The 24504-nt window shown below is 56.8% G+C and overlaps 1 protein-coding gene across 15 annotated transcripts in view; it reads right to left on the bottom strand.

Annotated features, from left to right (window-relative positions):
* Positions 1-24504, bottom strand: part of B3GNTL1 (UDP-GlcNAc:betaGal beta-1,3-N-acetylglucosaminyltransferase like 1) — a 78474-nt gene that overhangs the window by 19663 nt on the left and 34307 nt on the right. For 12 of the 15 annotated variants that reach the window (XM_047758419.1, XM_047758411.1, XM_047758412.1 and 9 more), the window contains 2 exons: positions 15176-15241; positions 12480-12575 (listed from right to left, as the gene is read on the bottom strand). In XM_047758419.1, coding sequence (XP_047614375.1) covers positions 12480-12575; positions 15176-15241 — 162 coding nt within the window. Of the gene's footprint in view, positions 1-12479; positions 12576-15175; positions 15242-15535; positions 15641-23514; positions 23578-24504 lie in introns of those variants that run through there. The other 3 variants (XM_047758422.1, XM_047758423.1, XM_047758409.1) reach the window with 3 other exon arrangements.

Genomic DNA, 24504 nt, shown 5'->3' with positions numbered 1-24504 from the left:
TCGCCTGGGAATGTACATGTGCCGCAGGTGCAGCCCTGAAAAAACAAAAATGAAAACACCCAGGAAACGCCAGATAAGAAACCTTCCCTAAAATGAGAAAGTGTTTGGAAAACAGCTTTAATGAGTCATGACTGTTCTCATTCAAAATGTCTACCCGAAATCATTAAACACATTTTCCTGGAGAAATGCGTATTTGATTCAAATAGTGTAAAATGTAACCATCTCCCCAGAGCCAGTTATCGAAGACACACAAACCCACGGGATCTGCACAGGAGCACGGGAGGAGGGACGCGCCAGCAGGGCCCCCCCCCCCCCCGCCCCCCGCCGTCGCGGCGCAGAGGCAGGCAGCCCAGGGCACAAGGAGGCACCCGCACGGAGCCCAGCCGCCGTGGGCAACCGTGAGCGCCGGGCTGGACCGCAGCAGGGCCGAGACTCGCCCAGGACCAGCTGCTCTGTGGACGGCGCTGGTGACGTGACTCCACCGCCCCCCGAGCCCACCGAGCTGATCCCACGCCAGCCCTTCGGCAAGGGCGGGAAGCAGGGGACAGAAAGGGGCTGCTGTGAATACACATTTTACTGTCAAGTATTGTATATAATCTTAATTTCACAAAGACTCTTACTTCATTTTAGTGATTTTTTTCCACTGAGAAAAACAACGACTCCGGCAAGTCAAACAAAGACCTTCCCTAAAAGCCCAACGAAGCTGCGCCCGGGTGTGCGTGCCGGATCCGAGTGGGGCTGAGAGGGGCAGCGAGGGGCGGCTGGGCCTCTGGGCAACGACACCACCCGGAGTGGCCCACAGAGTCTGTGCCGCCCCTGTGAAAATCCCCGCTGCGCTTTTACAAGGCGGAAAACATCCTCCAAGCCCCAGCATTTCAAGGGACCCCCAATACCCAAAACAATCCTGAGAAGCAGGACCCACTTTTCCAAAGAAGTAAGATTCAAAACCTGCCCCGGGGACCGAAACGGCGGCCCTGCCGTAAAGACCGCAGGCCAGCACAGTCCCGAGACGGCCCAGACGAGCAGCTGGTTGGCAACAAGGCTGCCGAGGCTCTTCGGGGGGGCCGTCTCTCCCCCACACGCTGTGGAGAAAAGCCTCGATCTCCACGTGCAGCCGAACACGCTGGACCCTGTAAACCTCGTACAAACATGAACTCAAACGAGGAAAAGGTCCAAGTGCAACAGCCGAGACAGAAAACTCCTAGAAGGAAGCATTTTGAGACTGTGGACTGGGCAATGGCGTCTTGGATACGACACCAAAAATGTGAGCAACTGAAGGAAAACATACACAAACTGGACTTCCTCAGAAGCAAACCTTTTCTGCTTCGAAGGCCAGCTGTGAGGAGAGTGAAAAGGCACCTCACAAAATGAGAGGACTATCTGCAAACCGCACGTGTGATAAGGGTTAGGATCCAGAACATATAAAGAGCTCCTAGAATTCAACAAAAAGACAACTCAGTTTTAAAAACGGGCCAATGACTCGACACCACGTTTCTGAGAGAAGACAGCCAACAAGCAGGTATGAAGACGCCCGCGTCACTGATCACCAGGGAGATGGCACTCGAAACCATGAGAGCCCCTCGCACCTGTGAGAACAGCTGCCAAAAAATAAACACAAGCGATGAAACCGGAAAGCAGTGGATACTGACAAGGAGGCAGAGAAGCTGGAGCCCCTCACGCTGCTGGTAGGGACGTCCTCAAACGTACAGCGACCCTGCAGTTCCACTCTGGCCTGGATTCCCGAAGAATCGGCCACAGGGACACAGCCAGCCAGCCGAGGCCACGGCAGACCCACACGGAGGCCGTCTGCTTCGAGGCCTGTCCGCCGAGATCCTCCGGGTCAGCTCCGCCTGACCAACCAACCGTCTGGGCTCATTCCCCGCCTCCCTCAGACGGCACACGGGCAACGGCCTCGCAACAGCTGGTGCCCAGGACGGTCCTTCCGAACAGGGAGGCCGGCTGAGGATGGCCAGCAAGCGCACAGCATCTGACCAGCAGATCCTGGCAGGTCTGCCACCTCTCCTGAAGGGAGGGCAGTCCCACGGGCCCCCAGTGCCCTTGTCCTCGGGCTGGGGGGCTGGCTCGCTCTCACGTCATCTCCTTCCACCAGGGACTCGACTCACACAGGACAGGCACTGGCCACCGCCCCCTCTCCCCTGGGACTGTCCCTCTCCACGTTCGTGACTCTCCGAGCTGCAGCGGTGTCCACTCCGGGAGGGTCGGAGCCGGCGCCTACCTGCTGCCCACTCACAGTGGGCCGGCCGCTCGGCCGCGTTAAAAGCTAAAGCACGGGAAGAAACAGAAATGCGCCTGCTGGGCAAACCCTTGTTTTTCGTTAAGGGCACGTCTGTAGCAAGTTGAGGGGTGAGAGGAGCTTCTGCACTTTTTAAATTTCAAAGAAAAGGGTTTTCCTAGGAAATGTTTCCAGCCACCTCTGTCATGCACCTTGCATGCAAGTCACAGAGCACTGCAGAAGCCAGGCCCACACAGCAGCCTGCAAGGGATCCCGGGTGTGGTGCCATCTGGCCCCCTCCCTCTGGTCCTTAAGGCGGGGACCCCACCCACCCGAGCTGCTGGCTCCTCGGAGATCCGGGGGACAAGCTCTGCGGGTGAGAAGAACCAGAACTAACCGCCAACCCAACCTGCTGGGTCTGCTTCCTCGTGAAAGAGGGAGCCACCCGGGATGGGAATGGCACACGTGCAGGGCATTCAGAACAAAGCACAAGATAAGCGCCAGGTGTGAAAACAGGGAAGCAAACGCCCTCACGGGTGCCACACCCCTTTCGGCCAGGCCTCTACTTCCCCATACGGAAAGCTGATGATGCCACCCACCTCCCGGCTCGCCACTTCCCGGCCCTAGGACACACCTACTGACGTGACACTACAGGTGGGTGCGGGCGAGCCAGCTGCAAATTTGTTCTGTGGAGGGCTAAATGTTAGGGTCTGGGCTACAGGCACTCAGCTGTGGCACTGAGAGCAAATGCAGGCCCCAGGCAACCCCGCAGCAAGTGGGCGTGGCTGTGTGCCAATAAAACCTTATTGACAAAAACAGGCAGCAGCGCAGCTCTCCTTGAGTCTCAGCTTGCCCAGCTCTGGCTTGCCTGGTGAGCCGGGGAGCACCGGCTTCGTCCCTTTCCACAGAAACCGCTCCTTTGATCCTTGAGCCGGGACAGGCCAGCCCCTCCCCTCTGCCCCGGGCGTGGGCTCTCTGATTAACCAAGGTGCGGGCACCCAGAAGGTATGGCGCGTTCGCAGGGCTTCTTTCTGCATCCTTCTACCTTCAGGCGAGGCTGGCAGGGTCTGTGACTCAGAGGCCAGTGCCCGAGCTGGGCGCCAGCGCGTGGCCAGCAGAGGGCGCCCGCCGCCCGCCCCGGAGGCTCCTTTCCCAGAACGCGGCCTCGGCCCCGCCCAGCAGGATGCGGCTCCGCCCTCCCACCACCCACGGCCCAGGGGTCCCAGGGAGCGGCCTTTGCTTCCGCACAGGGGACGTCGTGCAGGTTTCCAGATTTTACACATGCGTGCCCCCCACCCCTACTTTGTTTCTATGGCGACGGCGCCCCTTCCTCTGGACTGCCAAGCGTCTCAGGAAGGACCACTCTTACATAAGGTGGTGAGCATGCGAAAGACGTTTTTCTAAAATGGCCAATAGCTATTACATGAAAAGACCAGGCCAGCACCCTCTGCAGGACAGGACCGACTCTGGGATAACAGGCCCTGTCTGCAACGTTGGGACAGGTGGGCTTCTGCAACGACACGCACAAGACAGAGGAGACACCGTGCAGCGCCCACACCTGACAGCCCCAAGTCCGTGGGATGGCTGAAGTGAGGGCAGTAACTGGACGTCCTGCCATCAGCAGCGCCGATGTCTCATTAAGAGCCATGACTCTCTTCCCTACCCTGCAGACGTGCAGCCAGCCGGAGGACCAAACGTTTCCACAACCGAGCCAGCCACCCCAGGTGCACAAACGCTGCCTGTCTGTGGCCTCGGATCCCGGAGGGGAGGAGGGCAACTTGGGCTCGTGTTTGGGTGAGAAAACGCGAGTTCTGAAGGAGCCTGTGGGTGTTAAGGTGACGTGATGCTTCAGGTCACGAGGCCACCACTGGTGCCCTGCTGTGAACACGGTCATGGGGAGGGTGGGGACAGTCACTAGGACAGTTCATCAGGACAACTAAGGAGCACACACAGGCAAGGATGTGCACACAGGTGAGGAGGAGGTGTGGATGCAGGTGAGGGGGTGTGCACAGAGGTGAGAGGTGTGGACGCAGGTGAGAGGTGTGGACGCAGGTGAGAGGTGTGCACACAGGTGAGAGGTGTGCACGCAGGTGAGAGAGGTGTGCACGCAGGTGAGGGGGTGTGCATGGAGGTGGGAGAGGTGTGCACACAGGTGGGGGGTGTGCATGGAGGTGAGAGAGGTGTGCACACAGGTGAGGGGATGTGCACGGAGGTGAGAGGTGTGCACGCAGGTGAGGGAATGTGCATGGAGGTGGGAGAGGTGTGCACACAGGTGAGGGGGTGTGCATGGAGGTGACAGGTGTGCACGCAGGTGAGAGAGGTGTGCACGCAGGTGAGAGTGCTGGCAGGGTGAGAAGGCCTCCCTGGGACCCCTGTGCTCGCAGTTTCTAAAGCTTCCTTTTCGTTGACTTTTGTCTCCTTTTTCACTCTCCGGCTGTCACTCCCTCTCTGGTTCTGATGTGTCACTAAGTGAATAATCAGATAACCCAGTTTCCGAGAACTTTTTTCAAAGGAAGCGGCTCCTGGGGGGTTGCTTTTGGACTCTCCCCATATTCTGCCACCAATAGAAAATGCACTTTGCAAAAACAAGTTTTATATAGCTCATAACAGTTAAACCGATTCTGGTGTGTCCCAGGAAGCTTCCAGAACAAACGGCAACAGACTCCATAAGCTATGGGCTGTGATGTGCCCCAAAGAGTCCACCCTGAGTCTCAGGAAAGGCTCAAGAAGGACGTCTGGATTCGGATGATACTTTCAAACGCTTCTGGTGCTTAAAGAGCACAGCGTAAGGCCTGGAGAGGGAAAGAAGCTCAGTTGTTATTTCGAAAGGAGAAGCCCTTCAGTTACAGAAGAAAATGACGCATCTGGTGATGTTTACAGACCTCATTAGCTACTCTTACCAGGAAGTGATACGAATTATTCTTAGAGAAAGAGAGCAAAGCTTAAATGACTCACTTGCAGATTCCTGTGGCTTGGTACCCTTATTTCCAAACTCCCATTTGCTGGAACACTGTCTTTAGATGCAAAACCATTCTTCCAGGATTCTGACATTTTAACAACCACATAGCAACAAAAATAAACTTTGATGTGACATCGGAAACCTATGGCTTCTGGACTTAATAAAGCCACAGACGTTAATACAACGTTTCCTTTCTCAGTAACATGTTTCAGAGAAAGTTGGTAAGTAGCCACTCTCCTAACATGGTAAAAGTTGCTGGTTTATGCGGTTCTGTAACACAGATGCCATTTTATGACTGATACTCCTTTCAATGAGAAAACGAAGACAAACAGCATAGGGTTTTTTTTCTTTTGCATTTTAGGCGGCATATGGAGGTTCCCAGGTTAGGGGTCTATTTGGAGCTACAGCCGCCAGCCTACACCACAGCCACAGCAACGCCAGATCCAAGCCGCATCTGCGACCTACCCCACAGCTCACGGCAACGCCAGATCCTTTAACCCGCTGAGAGAGGCCAGGGATTGAACCTGCAACCTCGTGGTTCCTAGTTGGGTTCCTTTCTGCTGTGCCACAACAGAAACTCCTAAACAGTAGAGGTTAATCCATTTCAAAACATGCACTTTTAAAAATTTCGTGACTTAACTGATTAGAATTAACGGTTGAATGCACTGAGCTGCGAAAGACCTTTCTGAGCAGAAGGCAGAGAGGAAGGAATGTGCGAAATGCCTGGCAGAACCGCTGCAGAGCTGCTGCGCGGATGCCGATGCAGGCAAAGGCCTCCCAGAGCCGCTTCGACTGAGCGAGCGCGAGGGGGGGGTCAGGCAGCAAAGAGCCCCTGACCACACACCCTCCCTTCAAGGTTGGGAGTCGCCTTCACTGACTTCTGCTAAAGACCTTCCAACGTGCGGCTCACAGATGGTCAGCCCTGGGGTCTGGGCGTCGCGGGGAAACGGGCGACGTTACCAGCCGTCGAACTGAGTGCCGGTGGGAGCAGACGGAGGCCAGGTGCCCTGGGGCGCCAGAGGCGGTGGTCTGCGGTGGAGAACTCCGACTGCCCAGATACCCCCTCAAGTGCACAACAGCTTCTGGAGCCCCCAGCGCACAGCAGGGCCTTGGCGGGCTGGCGCAGAGCCAACGGGGAGCTGGGGTCCAGGAAGGGACCGCGGGAGCCCAGGGTGCGCAGAGATGCGCAGCCAGGACGCCCCCCGGGGGAGCGGGGAGGCTGTGCCCTGTACTTTCCAATACCTGAAATCCTTGCATTTTTTTAAAGGAAAAGGGCGGCTGAGGTCACAGGTACAGATCTGAGCCGCGGGCACTTCTGTCTTTTCACCCCAGACACTGTCTGCCCAGAACGTCCTCTGACTCCCTGACCCCAGCCCCCGTTTCTCCGCTGCCTCCGCGGCTCCTGCTCCTTTGCTTCGTCGAAGAGACAGGAGCTGGTTCTGCCCCTCCTGTGCTTTCCCTGCTCCCCGACCGAGCCTCCCCAGCTCCCTGTGTGCAAAGCACTTCCTCTGCTCCCGAAAGTGCCCCGACTCCCCCCCGGGGTCTCCGACTCCAGAGGCCTCCCTCCTGCTTTGCTTCCTAATTTTATGGAGTGTCGTCCTGCAAATTTCTGGGAAAGCCTTTGCAGGGGACGGGTGTTTTGAGTCCTTATTTAAGAAGTCCTTACTGTGTTTTCACGCAGTTGACGATCTGGACGGGCTCAGAACTCAACATTCAAAGCCAACACTGCGACAGTTTTGAAGCTTGTGCCCCTGTGTCTTACTGATTCACTGTGGCTGTTGAGAAACCTGGAATCACGTTTGCTCCCTTGCTTTTCTCTCTGAACTGCCCAACGCTTTCTCACTGGGTGGGGGCTTCTCTGCTCCGTGGGCCACGCAGAGGGCACTTTCACTGTGGTGGGCCACACCTTTAGTTCTGGCGATTTTTCTGTAGTACTCTTAGCTAGTTTACCCTCCTCTGCTTAAGAGGACATCTCACCATGCTGGGCTGGGATGCATCAAGTCAGCGGGCGCCAGCACTGGTGTCCAGCGTCCCTGGGCAGGGAGTCCAGGCTGGAGCTGGACAGGAGCGGAAGCTGCCTGAGGCGGGGCATTGGAGGACGGAGGTCAGGGTGGTCGGAGGGGGTGGCGGTGACGGAACCTGATTTGTGGGGCCACCTGGGCTTGCGACTAGGTGAAGTGAGGCAGCCTTGTCCCTGAGCCTGAATCTGAGGGATCAGACACCAGAAAGACAGGTCAGACCTGAGTGACACTGTCACACCTGGACAGTGTCCGCTCGGAACCACTGCTCAGTACGTAAAACACACGGAGGACAAGGCAGAGGAGCGAGAGCAGCAAACTCATTGCGAAAAAGACAGAAGCTGCGGAACCACACGCACGCCTCTCAAAGTCCTCAGAGCTTCAGCGACCAGGGCGGCGAGCGGACCGCCCAGCGCGGCTGACCGACTCGTGACGAAGGCCAAAAGCAGCTCCGAAGGAAGGCAGTGTCCTCGGGAAAACGGTGTGGAGACACCTGGACATCCGAGAGCAAAAGCAATCAAGGAAGAAGAGCCTTGACCCAAACCTCGCTCCGCGTGAGATGCCGCGTACATCTAAACACAGCGAAGAACCACAACACTTGGGGGGGAAATCTTTGTGGCCCGGGGTCAGGTGAGGCAGCCTCGATGCTGATCCCCAAACACAAGCGAATGAAAATACGGACCCGCTGGATGTCGTCAAAATTAAAACCATTTGCTCGGTGAAAGGCTCTGTTAGGCGGATGAAAGAAAAGCCGCAGATTAGGAGAAAATGCTCCCAAACCACACACCCAACCAAGGACTTCTGTTGGAAGAGAAACACCACCTTGACAGCGAGGAAACAAACGATCCAATACGAAAACGGGCGAACGGTCAGGACCCAGGCTCCTCAGCTGGCGAGAGAGATCGTGGGGACACGCGAGGCAGAGCAGCGAGACTCACGCCGGGCTCCGGGCACTCAGCTCACCGGAAAACCAGCCTCACCTGCGCAGACGCACCAGCCCAGCCCGGGGGCCTCCCAGCGTCGTGCGCCCTGTCCACGAGGCCGCAGCAGCGCCACCGGGGGCAGCCCAGGCGGAAACTGTCCGCAAGGAGGGGTCCGTGGCTGCGGCCGGCACTGTGCTGACTGGAAAGCCCAGGGTGACGCACGTGGCCGTCTCAAATGACGACATTCTAGCACAGGGGACAAAGGAGGGGCTGCCAGGAGGGGGGGTCTGGAGGAAGGGCGGCCGAGAGGCAGCTTTTCTGGGGTGCAGTCCCGGACCCTCACTGAGGAGGGGCTGTGCCAACGCCCACACGGGCTGCAATTCCACAGAACACCCCCTGCCTCCCGAGAGAGGGCGTGCCCCCGGGCAGGGCCCGCCCCGCGTGCACTTTCTGCTCTGAACGTTGTCCCGAGACGGGTCTGCGGCGCTATGATGGGCGGCTGTGTGGAGGGCGCCCGGGATCTCTCCACACTGCTTTTGCAACTTTTGTGTGAGTCCGAATTTATTTCCACTACAACTTTTCCATTGCGTAGCCTCTGTAAAATGACTCCGTGATCCCGTGGGGGCGCAGCGGTCTGTGCAGGCACCAGGAGCCTGGTCTCCGCTTCAGAGCAGGGAGCGACACCGTTCTCAACCTGGTCCGTGAGAAGTTGCACTTGTGATGCAACCACAGACAGTCCTGCTCAGTGAGGGCAGAGGGAGAAAGACAGCAGATGACGTCCGTCACACGTGGAACCTAAAGCACGGCGCAAACGGGCCCACCTACGGCGCAGAGACAGACTCCCAGACGTGGAGAGCAGACCTCCACGGCTGCAAAGGGGGTCAGAGGTGAGAAGGACTGGGAGTCTGGGATTAGCAGACGCAAACTAGTGCACGCAGGACAGACAAGCAGAAAGTCTGTGCTGTTTAACCTGGGACTATATTCCAGTGTCTGATAAACCGTAACGGAAGAAAACAGTCTAAAAAGATGTATGTAGGAGCTCCCATCCTGGCTCAGTGGGTAACAAACCAGACGTGCATCCATGAGGACACGGGTTTGATCCCCGGCCCTGCTCAGTGGGTCAAGGATTCGGCGTTGCCATGAGCGGTGGTGTGGGTCGCAGACACGGCTCGGGTCCCGCGTGGCTGTGGCTGTGGTGGAGGCCGGCGGCTACAGCTCCGATTCAACCCCTAGCCTGGGAAGCTCCATATGCCGCGGGTGTAGCCCTAAAAAGACAAAAAAATAAATAAATAAAATAAAAATATGTATGTGTAACTGAATCACTTTCTGTGCAGCAGAAATTAACATTGTAAATCAACTATACTTCCAGTAAACAAAAAAAAAATATTCAGGTGCTTGTTAGAAAGGCACATTTCCAGAACCACAGAATCAGAGACCCCCACCATGCGGACGAGGAGGCGTCTGAGCAGCTTTCCTGAGCAAGCAGGTCTGGTGATACTCCCCTGCTGAAGGCACAGGGACGCACGGAGGGCAGGCTGTTCAGAGGGAAGCTGTTCCCTTTGATGCAGGCCTGGCCACACCACTGTGTCCCACGGGCCCAGGGGCAGGGGGCACAGACCAGGACCCACCAGGGGCTGTGGGGGAGCCAGGGAGGAGGTCCAGGCACCACAGACTGGACTGGGAGCCCAGAGTCCACGTTGCAACCCTAAGCCCCTAGGCAGGGGACTGGAGATGAGGCCTCAAACATGGTCTGGCGGGGGGGGGGTGGCTGACCCACGGTTGGAGGGCGCGTGCACCCAGTGGGACGTCCAGACGAGCACGGAGCGGGGAGGCGGCCATCTCCATGCCAAGGGGAGGCCTCAGGAGGAACCAACCTGATCTCAAACTTCCAGCCTCCAGACAAACAGCATCTGTCCTAGTCTCCAGGGCAGCCCAGCAGGTTGTGATACCAAGGAGGCACAGCCCCAAGAGGTTCAAGGGCAGCTGGAGCGGGCCGAGCGGGCCGAGCGGGCCTGGAGGGCCAGGGCTGGGCTGAGAGGCACACCTGCTGGCTTCCCTCCGCCATGAACCTGCCCCGTGCTCTAGGCAGCCAGAGCTGGCACACCAGCCTCGGTGATGGCCTAGCTACCCGTGCACGCTGCCAGGACCCCCCAGGTCTGGCCTTGCCTTCCCCTGCCTCCCACCCTGGGGTCCAGGAAGTGTGGGTCCCTTGGGAGTGGCCCCGTACTGAAAGTGTGGCGTGCGACTGCTTAAAACAGGAGATTTTCAGGTTGGCCCAGGCCCAGGCCCAGGCCATCTGACAGCCAACTTTCCACGTTGGGGTTGACTTGTAATTAGCAGACTGTTACTTTTCTGGTGCTTTGTTTTCTTTCTTTCTTTTTTGGCCGCTCTGCAGCCTATGGAGGTCCCGGGGCAGCAGTCAGATCTGAGCTGCCGTTGTGACCTGCGCCACAGCTACAGCAACACCAGGTCCCACCGTGCCAGGCTGGGGATCGAACCTGCATCCTTTTAATTCAACTTTGCATGTGGTGTGTACTTAATCAGGCAAACATCAAACCCAAACACACGGCTCGCCACGCCACAGACGCGCCTCAGTTTCAACCCCCTGCCCAGGGGCGGTGATCTTCGCCCCTGAAGCCACTGAGAAACGGCTTATGTAAGAGATGCCTTCTTTCAAGTTAGGTTGAGAGGTTTAGACTTTAATTCCCCTAACTCGCTAAAGAAAAACCCCATTCAGGAGAACCCTCCCTAAATTATTTCGATGACCCTTAACGGTTAAGCCGGCCCCCCACTCAGAACCCGGACTTGTGGCTGAGACTGTGCTGCATTTAAACGACACTCAGCGTCCTGTCACAGTTTCCGCGTGACTCACATTCTCCCAGAAGATCCAAGACACGCAGAAGCCGCCTCAGCACTTGGGTCACGCGGCCACCTCCACACGCACTCGCTGGCTCTGCTTCGGGAGGGCCTCGAAGCAGGGGCGTCCCCACTGACGGGGCGTCCCCTCCCCCGCCCTGCCAGCCCGAGAGCCCTGACCAGCTCTCCACCCAGGGTGGCTGGCTGGCTCAGACGCCACCGGCACGTGTCCCGGGGACGCACCTGTAAAAAGGCAGCACATCCCGGAGCCGTGACCCCCAGGCCGAACCTCCTCCACGGAGGCCAGGACCAAGGGCAGGAGCGGTGGGCGACACAGACCCCGTGCACAGATGTGGCCGCCTGCCGAGAGAGCAAGGCCAGGCCAGTGCGCCAGGAGCCCTCAGGGGTCGCCCGGGTCCTCGAGGCACCTTCACAACCTGGAGAGGACTCGGTCCCGCTCAGATGCCTGAGCTGCCGTGGACTCAAAGCGACACCACCTCACCCCCTAGCGAGGAGGAGCCCTCCCCGCAGTTCTGGAACAACCAGGAGTTCAGGGTGGCCGTCACTGAACTGGAGCTGCCGCCTGCACTGTGACCCTGTGCACAAGAGCTGCCCTCGTCCGCCTGCCAACATCGCCCCTGCCAGCTCCCACCACCACCACCACCACGGATGCTGCCCGTGCCAGGCTCCCACAACGCAAGGTGCCTGCAAAGACACGCGGCCACACATGCTGGTCCCGCTCCTGCCCTCGCAGTTGCAGGAGCAGCTGGAAAACTACAGAGCCTCCTGCTGCCCTTTGCCACCCTGCCTATCAGCGCCCGTCCTGGCCCACCACCCTGCCCCCGGGCTGTTTCGGTCTCCGATTTGGGGTGATTTGCTGCGGAGCTTCAGGTGGCTGCCGACATGTCTCCACATGTCCTCAAAGCAGGACAAGCAGAGGGCGCACAGTCACTGCTCTAACACCTCAGCGACATGTGGCTGCTTCTCAGGACCCACTCTGTGTCCCACAGATTTCAGGGCCCCCACAGCTGAGACAAGAGCCTCCTCCCGGCTTCCTCCCAAGGTCTCCCTCCACGGCGGTTCTAGTCTGATTTCAGCCGTGGCCTCTTCCAGCTCCATGACGCCTGACCACCCACTGACCAGCTCCACCAAACAGTGCACCCCAGCTCTCCTCCCCAGGCCCACAAGACCCAGGCCTTCCTGGACACCGCCCAGCAGCTTGGCCCTCCCAGGCCCCTGCGTCTGGCTCCGTCCACCGGGGCCTGAGCGGCTGGGCTGCAGATGCGCTGGCCCCTGGTCTCAGGCCAGACCCTCCCCCTGTCCCCTGGCTCAGGCTCCTCCCCAGGCCAGGCTCCTCTGAAATACTGTCCCCCGTCTCCAGGGAGCACCTACCAGGAGTGCCTGGCACCCAGGAGGCAGGCAGAGGCCTGTGCTGAGAGGAGGAAGGCTCGCCCCCCCCTGGTGGCACGAGGCCCTGGTGGACGACGTACCTGGGTGAGCAGCTGGCCGGGCTCCAGCTGGTTGAGCCACCGTGTGTACCGCTGGGTGGAGTCGGGGGGCTCCCTCTGCACCTGGCAGCCGATGATCTGTGAGACGACAAACAGGGCTTAGGAGGAAGCCGCCGCCGCCACGGGAACAGCCTGTCTCCGTCCAGCCTCTAAGTAAACCTGTCACACGCGAAGAGCTCACTGTCCCCGGGGCCGCCTCCCTCTACCCAGGCTCACAGCAGCCCCAGGACGACGCCACCAGACAGGCAATCCCCGTCCCAGAGGCATCTGTCAGCTGCCTGACGGCTCTACCACGTCCTTCCCCAAGTGTCCTGCCCCCTGGCTCTGGACACGGGTCTCCACACACCCGGCTTCCGCGCACTGACCCCCAGCAGCCCTGCCCCACCCATCCACGGCGTCTCAACACTGGGAAGCCTCTGCGTCCTCTGCTGGGGGTGCTCAGAGGCCAAGGGCCTGGCCCTGAGGCCCCCACACCCTCAGGTCCCGATGCTCTCGGCCCTGAAGCCGGGACCCCAGCAGGCTCAGGCCTCCAAGGAGGCAGAGAACAGCTGGTCCCCGTGGGCAGCACCCCTCACAACAGCCGGAGGGGCCTCTCCCCCCAGTGGCTGGCAGAGAGCAACTGGGGTCTCTGCAGGTGGTGACACTAACACTGGCCCCCCTGGCTGTGCTTTCCCCGACTCGCCGACCGCGGAGGGCCTCGGTAAGGACGGCCTCCCTACTGAGAAATGATCAAAAGTCACCCCCAGTACCCGAGTTTCTTAAACGTTGCCCCAGTAGTCACGGTGGTTAATTTACATTAATTCACTTACGCTATGGGGAAGTTTGGGGGTTCTGCTTGCTTGAATTTTTTGTTCGTTTAAAAAAAAAAAAAAAGGCAAGGCACTCCTGTTGTGACGCAGCAGAAACAGATGCGACGAGTACCCATGAGGACGCAGGTTCGATCCCTGGCCTCGCTCAGTGGGTTGGGGATCCCGCGTGGCCGCGGCTGTGGTGCAGGCCGGCGGCTGCAGCTCCGAGTGGACCCCTGGCCTGGGGACCTCCGTGTGCTGCAAGCACGGCCCTAAAAAGTAAAAAAAAAAAAAAAAAAAAAAAAGGCAGACTCACATGCAGCGAGACGAGAGAGAGATTCCATGTGGCCTTGGGCTCAGGGACGTGGGGCACGTCCACGGAGCCTTTGCAGCCGCCGCTGCCCTCCAGCCGGCCACCAAAACCCTGGGTCTTTCCAAGGCCATGACTCTGTCCCTCCGAGGACATCACGAAGCACCAGCACACCGTGTGCGGCCGGGAAATGACCACACCCAGGGGCCCTGGGGCACAGGCAAGGGCTCCTTGATAAAGGGGGAGCTGGGTGCTTCTGAACTGCCCTCACGCCCAGGCTTCCAGAAGCTTCCAGCCTGGGGGGGGGGTCTCGAAACAGCTGACGGACGGGCTGTTTTTAGCTTCTTCCAGGCTTAAATCAAGGACTGTTTACCTTAACAGTGTTTCAGCATAAGCAGTGTAAGCACAACTACTATTCAGGGAGTAAGAAGCCTCAACATCAAACTTTAGGCTGGGAAACATCACCGACTCCATGAAAAGACAAGAGAAGCCCCGGGGGCGGAGTGCGTGGGCAGAGCAGGCACAGCCAGGTCCCGAGGGGCAGGCAGGTGTGTCAGGGTGGCACCGGGGACAGCGCGCGAGGGGCCAGACGCAGAACCCCGAGGTCGGGCTGAGAGGTGACACGCAGAGGACGGACGCCTCCTGGTGAACACGCACCTTCGCGCTCCTTGGGAGCCCGGGCCTCCAGAGGTGTGCTGGAGCCTCCGTCCGAAGTCCCTCAGTGCCCGTTTCCAGGGTCTGTTCTCTGAGCCCAAGCCCTGGGCCGGGAACCGGCTACTTCCTTCGTGAGGGGCCGGCGGCCACACGCTGGGCCCCAATCACAGCGCCCGGGAGCCCGCGAGACGCGCGGGGTCTGGAGACGTGTGTGCGCGCAAGTGGACGACCCGGCACCACCAGCGAAGGGAGCGAGACCGGCTGTGGCCGGGCAAGCAGACACCACGCGTCCCCCCACCTTCTAAAACCAGGGGTCACCACGGTCGTTCAGAGATGTTTTTCTAAGACTTTGGCACAGGTGTCTGAGCAGCGGGCCCTGTGGGCAGACCCCAGCTCTGGGAATCGGCCGTCTGGGCCACTCGAACCCTGGGTGACCCCTGGGCTCAAGACCTGCACCCGCCCGGGTCTCGGGTGGGAGATGCTCCCCCACAGGGAGCTCCCCCGGGGGAGGTGAGTGCCCAGGAGGCTGGGTCCCCAGAGCCCCAGAGCCCCACGGGCCAGCGAGGAAGCTGGTCCAAGGATGCGAATGCAGCCTGAGGCCATCCAGATAAGAGGATTTTTACATGACAGACCTACAGCTCTCAGCCGGTTTTCACGGTTTTCACGCGCAAGGCACACAGCTTCCGAAACGCTAATAAAACCAAACGAAACCAAACCAAGACTCCGAACCCCCCTGAAAGTCGCAAGTGCTACTCGAAGCAAGAAGCACTTTTCCTTCGAAGGAAAACACCGTGAGAGTGGCCACACCGCGCGTCCACCGGGGCGCCTGGCCATGAACCGGCCCCTCCAAGGAAGCCCCCAGCCCTAAAGCGCTGACGGCAGGTTTTCCGAGAGGAGGAGTGACCAGCAGAAACGTCCACACTCACACTTGTCGGGTGCTGAGCAGCCGCCGCGTGTTGCAGCCTCACTCTCTGTGGCATCATCACGTCATCCTGCAGGAGAGAGGACACAGTCAACGTGCAGGAAGCAGCTCTGACGAACAAGCAGGAAGACCCACGGCCCGACGGCAGCCAGCAAGAGACCAGAACGGGCGACGCAGGGGCCGCCGGTGCCCAGAACCTGGCAGCCGGCCGGGACCCTGGCCACCCCAGCCGCCGTGCGGCGCCATCGGGTCTGCTGCTTCCAGCAAGAAGGCACACGTGGCCGGTGAGGACAAGGACAGGGAGACGGCAGGTCCCAGACCCTGTGGCCTCACCACACAGGGGCGCGGTCTCACGCCTACGCACCAGGAGGGCCGTAAGGCCGTGCTGTTCCAACCGGGAGCAGCCCGATGCTGGGGGGGCGCCAGCACAGGAGAACAACCACGTGCACCACTGCAGGCAGAGAGCACGGCGTCAGGTCAACTGACAGCTACACGCAACGTAAATGAATCCCAGACACGATGCCCAGATGCCCAGGGAGAGGCAGGACAAGAGGACGCGCAGGTAGCATTCCACTCATTAAAGTTCAACAGCGAGCAAACTAGCCTGATTACTTAAGAAATGCACACGTGCCGCAAAGTGCCACAAAGAAAGGCAAGAAAATTGTAATCCCAAAGTCAGAGCCGAGGCGGCTTTACGAGGCGGCGGCCGGGTTGTGCCCTGAAGGAATCAGCAATGCGGTCACTCTGACCGCGTGGCAGTTACACACGTGCGTGCCTCCTAAGTCATCTTTAGAGCGTTTTATTTATGTACTTTTTCCCCGTGCCAGGGACTGAGCCTGCGTCAGAGCAGTGGCCCGAGCTGCTGCAGCGACAACACCGTGCCCCTAACCCTCTGCACCACGGGGACCCTTCATGTGTGTTTTGTGCATGTGGCTAAAGGTATGTTCCATCTCACAATTTTAAAAGTCCTCTACGTTGATAAACAATAAAAAAGACCGCCGTGTTTTACTTGAAGGTAAAAACGTGTTCAACGGAAGAACTAACAATGATGTTCTTAAGAGGAAATTTATCTTCAAACTGAGCAATAAGGTAAATTATCAGACCTGTACTTGAGTTCCCGTCCTGGCTCAGCAGCAACGAGCCCAGCTGGCACCTATGAGGATGTGGGTTTGTTCGATCCCTAGCCTCACTCAGCGGGTTAAGGATCTGGTGTTGCTGTGAGCGGAGCACCACTTGCAGACACGGCTGGGATCCCACGTTGCTGAGGCTGTGCTGCAGGCAGGCAGCCGTGGCTCCGATTCGGCCCCTAGCCGGGAACTTCCACGTACCGCGGGTGCGGCCCAAAAAGTAAACAAACAAACAGAAAAACAACTGTATTTCTATCTCTTATTTCTGCAAAATGGCCTCATGAGCCTTGAGCTAATCAAATGAGCTGTGAATAAGAGAGAAGCCTGTGGCTACTGAGAAGGGGTGCTGAGCAGGAGCGGAGGGGAGGGAGTGAGAGGTGCCATCACCTGCTGACTTCTATCCGTGGACCCCCCCCATATCATCCACCTGCTGACTTCTATCTATGGACCCCCCCCCCAAATCCACTGCTGACTTCTATCCATGGACCCCCACAACATCCACCTGCCGACTTCTATCCGTGGACCCCCCCAAACATCCACCTGCCGACTTCTATCCGTGGACCCCCCCCAACATCCGTGGACCCCCTCCCCCAACATCCACCTGCCGACTTCTATCCGTGGACCCCCCCAACATCCACCTGCCGACTTCTATCCGTGGACCCCCTCCCACAACATCCACCTGCCGACTTCTATCCGTGGACCCCCCCCCCAACATCCACCTGCCGACTTCTATCCATGGACCCCCTCCCACAACATTCACCTGCTGACTTCTATCCATGGACCCCCCCAACATCCACCTGCCGACTTCTATCCGTGGACCCCCCCCAACATCCACCTGCCGACTTCTATCCATGGACCCCCCCCAACATCCACCTGCCGACTTCTATCCATGGACCCCCTCCCACAACATCCACCTGCCGACTTCTATCCATGGACCGCCCCCCCACAACATCCACCTGCTGACTTTCTATGGACCCCCCCAACCTATGACCACAGGCTGAATGCCAAACCACTTTAAGGATTAGAAAACATTAAAAATCTAGAAGTTCATAAACGCAACAAAGTTGCGAGAAATTCAAACGGAGACTGTTTGGGAATCTACCACCAATGTACTGATGTAACCAAGGTACCTCTAAATGGCCAGTGGGTCTAGAAGAGACCACAAGGGTAATTAGAAAATACTCTGAGCTGACTGAAAGTGAAAACACGCTACAGTACAAAAGAACTACAGCAATTCTCAGAGAAAGCTCTGTATCTCTTAGTGCTCGTGTTAGCCAGAACGATGTTAAGAGACCACCAAAAAAAGAGCAAACTCAACCAAGGGTAAGCAGAAGGAAGGTAAAGACTGGAGCAGAAATAAAGTAGAAAAATGCAAAACAGTAGAGAAATCAATTACAACAAAGATCGATTCTTTCGAAGCATTAGAAATTTCACCAACTTTCAGGTACTCTGGAGACGAGCAAACCTTCTACAAAGGGCCAGATAACAAACATTTCCGCTTTTACAGCAGCATATGGTTTCCGTCAACGTTCTTTGTTTCTTGTTTTTGCTGCACTTTAACAAAATCAAAACCAAAACCAAAACCAAACAAAAAACAAAAACACTTGTAGCTCAGACACCATACAAAGACAGGCTTTAGTGGGTCTGGGCTGTGAGCTGTCATCGGCACATTTCTGGGCAGAGACGGATGAAAAAGGAACAAAAAGACAGTGGCCCTGGCCTCATACAAGTTAAAAGGCCCGGGAGGGAGCAGTATAAGGGGCTGGGTACTGCCAACCGATGCCACACGTGGGATTAAAGACCGTGATCCCAGCACGTGCAGAAAAGGCGTTTCACAAAATCCCACACTTATTCGTGGTCAAAACTCTTCACAAAGTAGGAAGGGAACTTGATAAAAGCCCCTGCAAATCCCTTGTGGCTCTATCTTCACGGTGCACGGGGACAAAATGTAGCTGCTCCAAAGACCTCCAGGGAGCACAGCCAGGCAGGTTCCGGTCGCTGCAGACAGGCAAGCGAAGGCATAAAGAGCCATCCAGACTGGAAAGGAAGGGTAAGACACCTCAATTTGCAGATGGCACGATTCTATATTTAGAAAATCCCAAGGAATCCACAAAAAAACAACTGGAATTATCAAACAGGTTCGGCACGATCACAGCATTTTGTCAGTTCCTCAAAATGCTGAGCACAGAGTTACCTGTGACCCAGCAGATCCACTCGCAGGTGTGGACACAGAGAGCTGGGAACACTCAGAGCGGCTGACTCGGAGTGGTTCGGAGTGGGAGTTCCGAAAGTGGAGACAAGGCAATGCCCCCCAGCCAGTACGAGGACAGGGATGGCCGTTACACAACAGCAAAGGGAAACGAAGCAGGGACAGAGCCATGGCGTGACGAGCTCGGACCCGGCGGTCAGGGACCACGCGGTGCGGATCCCTCTTGCGGGAAATGCCCAGGGCAGGCGAGTCCACAGACACCGCAAGGAGGCTGGTGGTCGCTGAGGCGGGGAGCTGGGCGGGAAGCAGTGAGCACACGGGTACCGGCTTCACTCCGTGGTGACGACCTGTTCTCCAACTAGATGGCGCTGGTGGCACAACATTGTGAATATACTGGGGACCCCTGGATTTTACACTTTGCATGGGTGGATTTTGTGTGAATGACGTTTCAAGAGAGCTGATAAAAACGGTTTTGGAAGAGGAGAGAAAGCCCAGAATTCAACCCAGGCACCTACGACCACCTCATCTACAACAAAGGAGGCAAGAATATACGACGGAGAAGAGACAGCCTGTTCAATCAGTGGTGCTGGGAAAACTGGACGGCCACATGGAAAAGAATGAAATTAGAACACTCCCTAACAGCATACACAAAAATGAACTTCAAATGGATGAAAGACCTAGATATAAGACCAGACACTATCAAACTCCTAGAGGAAAACATAGGCCAAACACTCTCTGACATAAACGACAGCAACATCTTCTCAGATCCACTGCTTAGAGTAATGATAGTAAAAACAAAAATAAACAAATGGGACCTAATCAAACTTAAAAGTTTCTGCACAGCAAAGGAAACCCTAAACAACACAAAAAGACAACCCACAGGATGGGAGAAAATCTTTGCAAGTGAATCCACTGACAAGGGATTAATCTCCAAAATTTATAAACACCTCCTACAGCTCAATACCAAAAAAACAAACAACCCCATCAAAAAATGGGCAGAAGATCCAAACAGACAGTTCTCCAAAGAAGACATACAGATGGCCGAGAAACACATGAAAGGATGCTCAACATCACTCATTATTAGAGAAATGCAAATCAAAACCTCGATGAGGTACCACCTTACACCAGCCAGAATGGCCATCATCCAAAAGTCTATAGGCAATAAGTGCTGTAGAGGGTGTGGAGAAAAGGGAACCCTACTACACTGTTGGTGGGAATGTACATTGGGGCAACCACTGTGGGAAACAGTATGGAGATGCCTCGGAAAACTAAACATAGAACTCCCATTGGATCCAGCAATCCCACTCCTGGGCATCTATCCAGAGAAAACCATGACTCGCAAGGACACCTGTACTCCGATGTTCATTGCAGCACTATTTACAACAGCCAAGACATGGAAACAACCTAAATGTCCATCGACAGAGGAGTGGATAAACAAGATGTGGTACATATACACAATGGAATATTACTCAGCCATTAAAAGGGATGAAATACCGGCATTTTTTGCAACATGGATGGACCTAGAAATTATCATGCTAAGTGAAGTCAGACATACAATGAGACACCAACATCAAATGCTTTCACTTACATGTGGAATCTGAAACAAGGACACAATGAACTTCTTTGCAGAACAGATGCTGACTCACAGACATTGAAAAATGTATGGTCTCTGGAGGAGACAGTTTGGGGGGTGGGGGGGGTGCGCTGGGGTGTGGGATGGAAATCCTGTAAAACTGGATTGTGATGATCATTGTACAACTACGAATGTAATAAATTCATTGAGTAATAAAAATATATAAATAAATAAAGGAAAGGGGAAAAAAATGGTTTTAAAAAAGTCAAACACCAAAGTACCTGTCGTGGCGCAGTGGAAATGAATCCAACTAGGACCCATGAGGTTGCAGGTTCGATCCCTGGCCTCGCTCAGTGGGTTAAGGATCCGGTGTTGCCTTGAGCTGAGGTGTAGGTCACAGATGTGGCTGGGATCTGGCATGGCTGTGGCTGTGGTGTAGGCTGGCAGCTATAGTCTGATTCAACCCCTAGCCTGGGAACCTCCATATGCCATGGATGTGGCCCTAAAAAGCAAAAACAAAAACAGAAACAAACAAAGGAACAAGCCAAATACCAAGGAATTATTTCAACAAAAGATTGTAAGCCCTCTGGTATGAAAACTACTCATGGCTATTGAGATAAACTAAAGAAAGCCTCAATAAATGAACAAACCTATATCCATTGTTGGAAAGACTCAACATTGCAGTGAAGTGCGTTGGCCCAATTGACCTACAGATTCAATATAATTCCAATCAAAATTCTCATAGGGGATTTTGCGCAATTTAACAAAATGACTCTCACATTTAAATAAAATGCAAACGGATTTTTTTTAAATAGCCAAATAGATGAACAAGAGAACTGCTAGCATCTCATCGCCTGTGTTCTGCATAGCGGCACCGTGGTACCCGCAGACGAGGCCAGACCACCAACCCAACGGAACAGAACAGAACACAGAGGCCGGAAGCGGGCCCCATGCGTGTCCGCGCTGGGTAAGGAGGGCCGCGAGCTCTGCGGGGGGGACGCGGACCACACGCCAGCACCTGCAGGGCGTGCGAAGCGGCCGCATCCACCACAGCTGGGCAGGGCCCCGGGACACGCGGCTCACCCCGCGTCCGCACCTGCAGGGGCTCCAAGAGACTGCGGGGGACCTGCCCTCCGACACCCCGAGGTCCACACTGGGCACGGTTAGGCCATGGACCCCTGCGCAGCAGGGAAAGGGGCAAACGTCTGCTCTGCGCAATGAGGGGCTGACTTCCAGCAGGGAAGGTGCGGCATGCGCCAGGCGCCGACGACACGACGAACCCCTGAAGGGCGCGGTAAGGAACAGGGCTGTTGGGGCTCCTGCTCCCTGTGGCGAGGAGGGGGGCTTCCTGGCGAGGGACGGAGGCTGCACCGAGCGGAGGGCCGCCTGCCACGCCCCGTCCGCCCCACTCGGTTGCGACCGGGGCCGCGTTCCCTATACACGATAAACCGAAAGAGAAACAAGCAGAAACAATTCCAGGTGGGGTCTACATCCAAACAGAAAAGGTAGAAAAACTAAAAGCTTCTGGAACACAAAAGAGTAACTTCAGGGCCTTCAAGTAGGAGAGAACATGTCACTTTCCATCGTAGAGGAAACTTGCTCAACGGCCCTGCCTTGAAGTTGAGAATCCATCCAGCAAGGCGCAGCTTCTAGAGAGTATGGAAAGGCAGCCGCACCGGGGAGGAGCCAGCCAGAGATTCCACGGGATTCCACGTGCGACGGGCTCCAACGGGCAGGACCAGGCCGGCGGGAGGAGGAGGACGAGGAAGGTCGGAGGGAGGGTTAGAGGGGGTCACCGAGGGGGTGTTTTCTTTCTTCCTGTTTTGTTTTGGGTTTTTTTTTTTGTCTTTTTGTGGGCCGCTCCCGCGGCATATGGAGGTTCCCAGGCTAGGGGTCCAATCGGAGCTGTTGCTGCCAACCTACACCAGAGCCACAGCAACACCGGATCCTTAACCCACTGAGCGAGGCCAGGGATTGAACCCGCAACCTCATGGGTCCTCGTCAGATTCGTTTCCACTGCGCCACCACGGGAACGCCTATGCTCTTCTCTTTATGTGGTTTTTTTTTTCATGATGTAAATGATGAAACACATCTGAACATGAGAGGACTGTGGGCAGAACCGCTTCTATTCCACGCTGCACGGGCTCCTAATCAGCGCACAGGCCAGGAACAGGGAGTAAGGGCACAGCCGGGAGAGGGAGAGACGGGGCCTTACGGGACCGGGACCACCTCGCAGTGGAACAGCAGAGACAAGACTAAACTGAACCGGCGGGAGCTGCAAGGTGCTTCCGTGTATTTACAGCAGGAAAACTGTCAAGTGGGGAGACGGCTGAGGTGTCAGTTCAATAGCACCAAGCCTATCAAATGCTCAGGTGAGCTTTGCTGAACTCACGGAAGGCCTGAATAGTGAAAACTACAAGCGTGGCGCAGAGAAACCTGAGGAAGCCAAGTACGTCAAGAGAGACGCCGCTTCTGCCTCAGAGGTCCATATCGAGATGCACACACGGGCCCAAAAATGCAATGGAAATCCAGCACGGACTTGCCGGATATCGTGGGGAGATGCAGGACCTCAGACAGAGGCCACCCTGGGCCCATGCAGCCTGGCACTGGCTGCAGAAGAACCACTTCCGAGCTTGCTGCAGTCAAGTCCGCTGGGGAGATCTGGAGTCTTATGCCTGCAGCGAGCCCCAAATCAGCGTTTCCGGCAGGCTCTCTCCCCGCCCAGCAGATTTCAGAACCAGTGCTGGGCAGAAGCAGCTGAACAAATATCCTTTCACCCCCTTTGCTAAGCCTTACAATGAAAACACACTGTATAAATAAAAAATGTTTCGAAAATGCACTACTGTCTGAGGCACCGTCTCTTTTAAAACACTGAGTTTCCCGTTGTGGCTCAGCAGGTTAAGAATCCAACATCGTCACTGTGAGGATGCGGGTTCAATCCCTGGCCTCGCTCAGTGGGTTAAGGATCCGACGTTGCTGTGAACTGGGGCATAGGCTGCAGATGCAGCTCTGATCCCACGCTGCTGTGGCTGTGGTGTAGGCCAGCAGGGGCAGCTCCAATTCGACCCCTGGCCTGAGAACTTCCATGTGCCGCAGGTGAGGCCATAACAAGAAAAAAGAGGAAAGAAAAGAGTTGAAGAACATCCTGGAAGTCCTTGCCCTCGGCAGGGCGGTGAGGCCGGCAGGGGCGGTGAGGCCGGCAGGGCGGTGAGGCCGGCAGGGATGGTGAGGCCGGCAGGGATGGTGAGGCCGGCAGGGGCGGTGAGGCTGGCAGGGCGGTGAGGCCGGCAGGGCGGTGAGGCTGGCAGGGCGGTGAGGCTGGCAGGGCAATGGGAGCAGGAGGCCCAGTGCTGCTCCGGCTCCTCCTGGCCGGGCTGCACCTCCCCTGGGGCTTCCGAGCTGGCCGTCTTCTGCTCGGGGGCAGCGACACGTACCTGCCGAGATACAGCTTCTAGGTGGCACCTGGAAAAGCAGCAGCCTCCACCTGTCCCAGCCCTGAACTCACACCCTTCTTCAAGTGTTCGCCGGGGTTAGGGCAGACTCCTCTGGGTGAGGACACACGAAAACTGACAGGTCAGACACGAAAGTCAGGCAGCGTGTGACGCAGAGCCAGGGGACACAAGCCGCCTCAGCCGACTGGCCAGTCTGCCAGGCTAAACACAGCGAAAACCGCATGACTCAGGAGCCTCTCGGTAACCACCATGCCTTGGGGTCAAGGCTTTGTTCTCAAAACCCTCAAAGCAAAGTGCACAGTCTCGCGTTCCACACCCAGGAGGTACGTGGCAGGAGGCACTGGGCCCTGTTCCCTGCGGCTCCGCAGCCCAGCCCCTCCCCCGGGCGCAGAGACGGCGGGAGGGGAACAGTGCGAACCGCTGATTTCTAAATCAGTCGACGTTTCTGTGTCCCAGCAGTTTGGAAAAAATGTTTGAGGGCCAAAGAGTCAGCCGCACATCAGTTACTTAAAAGCTCCGCCGCCCTCGGCCCCGCCCTTGCGCTCCTCCAGGTCCGAGCCCCTGGGACGCTGGGACCCAGACTGACGGAGGAAAAGAAACCGTCGGGGCCTGGAAAAGCGACCCCGGTAACGAAGAGCTCTGCTCAGAGCTTCCGGGAGGCCCCGCAGTGGTAGGAGGAGCAAACCTTGGCCTCTCAGGGGACCAGAGAGAAGGGGAGGGGCTGCGGGTCAGGAGCGCAGGGCCCAACCCAAGGTCAGAGGTCAGGCACCAGGATGAGCTCAGAACAGAGCAGAAGACACAAACCACCAAGATCAAAAATCAAAGAAACAAAACAAACCCACCGGAAAAGGAGCCCAAAGGGCAGTGGCCAGACAAAAGGAGCCCCACACCTAGAGCCCGGCAGCCCCGGACCTAGGAGCCCCAAACCCCAGACCTGCAGGAACCCAAGGGCAGACTGAACGCAGCTAAGTG

The sequence above is a fragment of the Phacochoerus africanus genome, chromosome 14, assembly GCF_016906955.1.
Source record: "Phacochoerus africanus isolate WHEZ1 chromosome 14, ROS_Pafr_v1, whole genome shotgun sequence".
In the NCBI taxonomy this organism is placed as follows: domain Eukaryota; kingdom Metazoa; phylum Chordata; class Mammalia; order Artiodactyla; family Suidae; genus Phacochoerus; species Phacochoerus africanus.
Note: the sequence above shows the minus strand (reverse complement) of the source record. Positions and strands in the feature narration are given on the sequence as shown.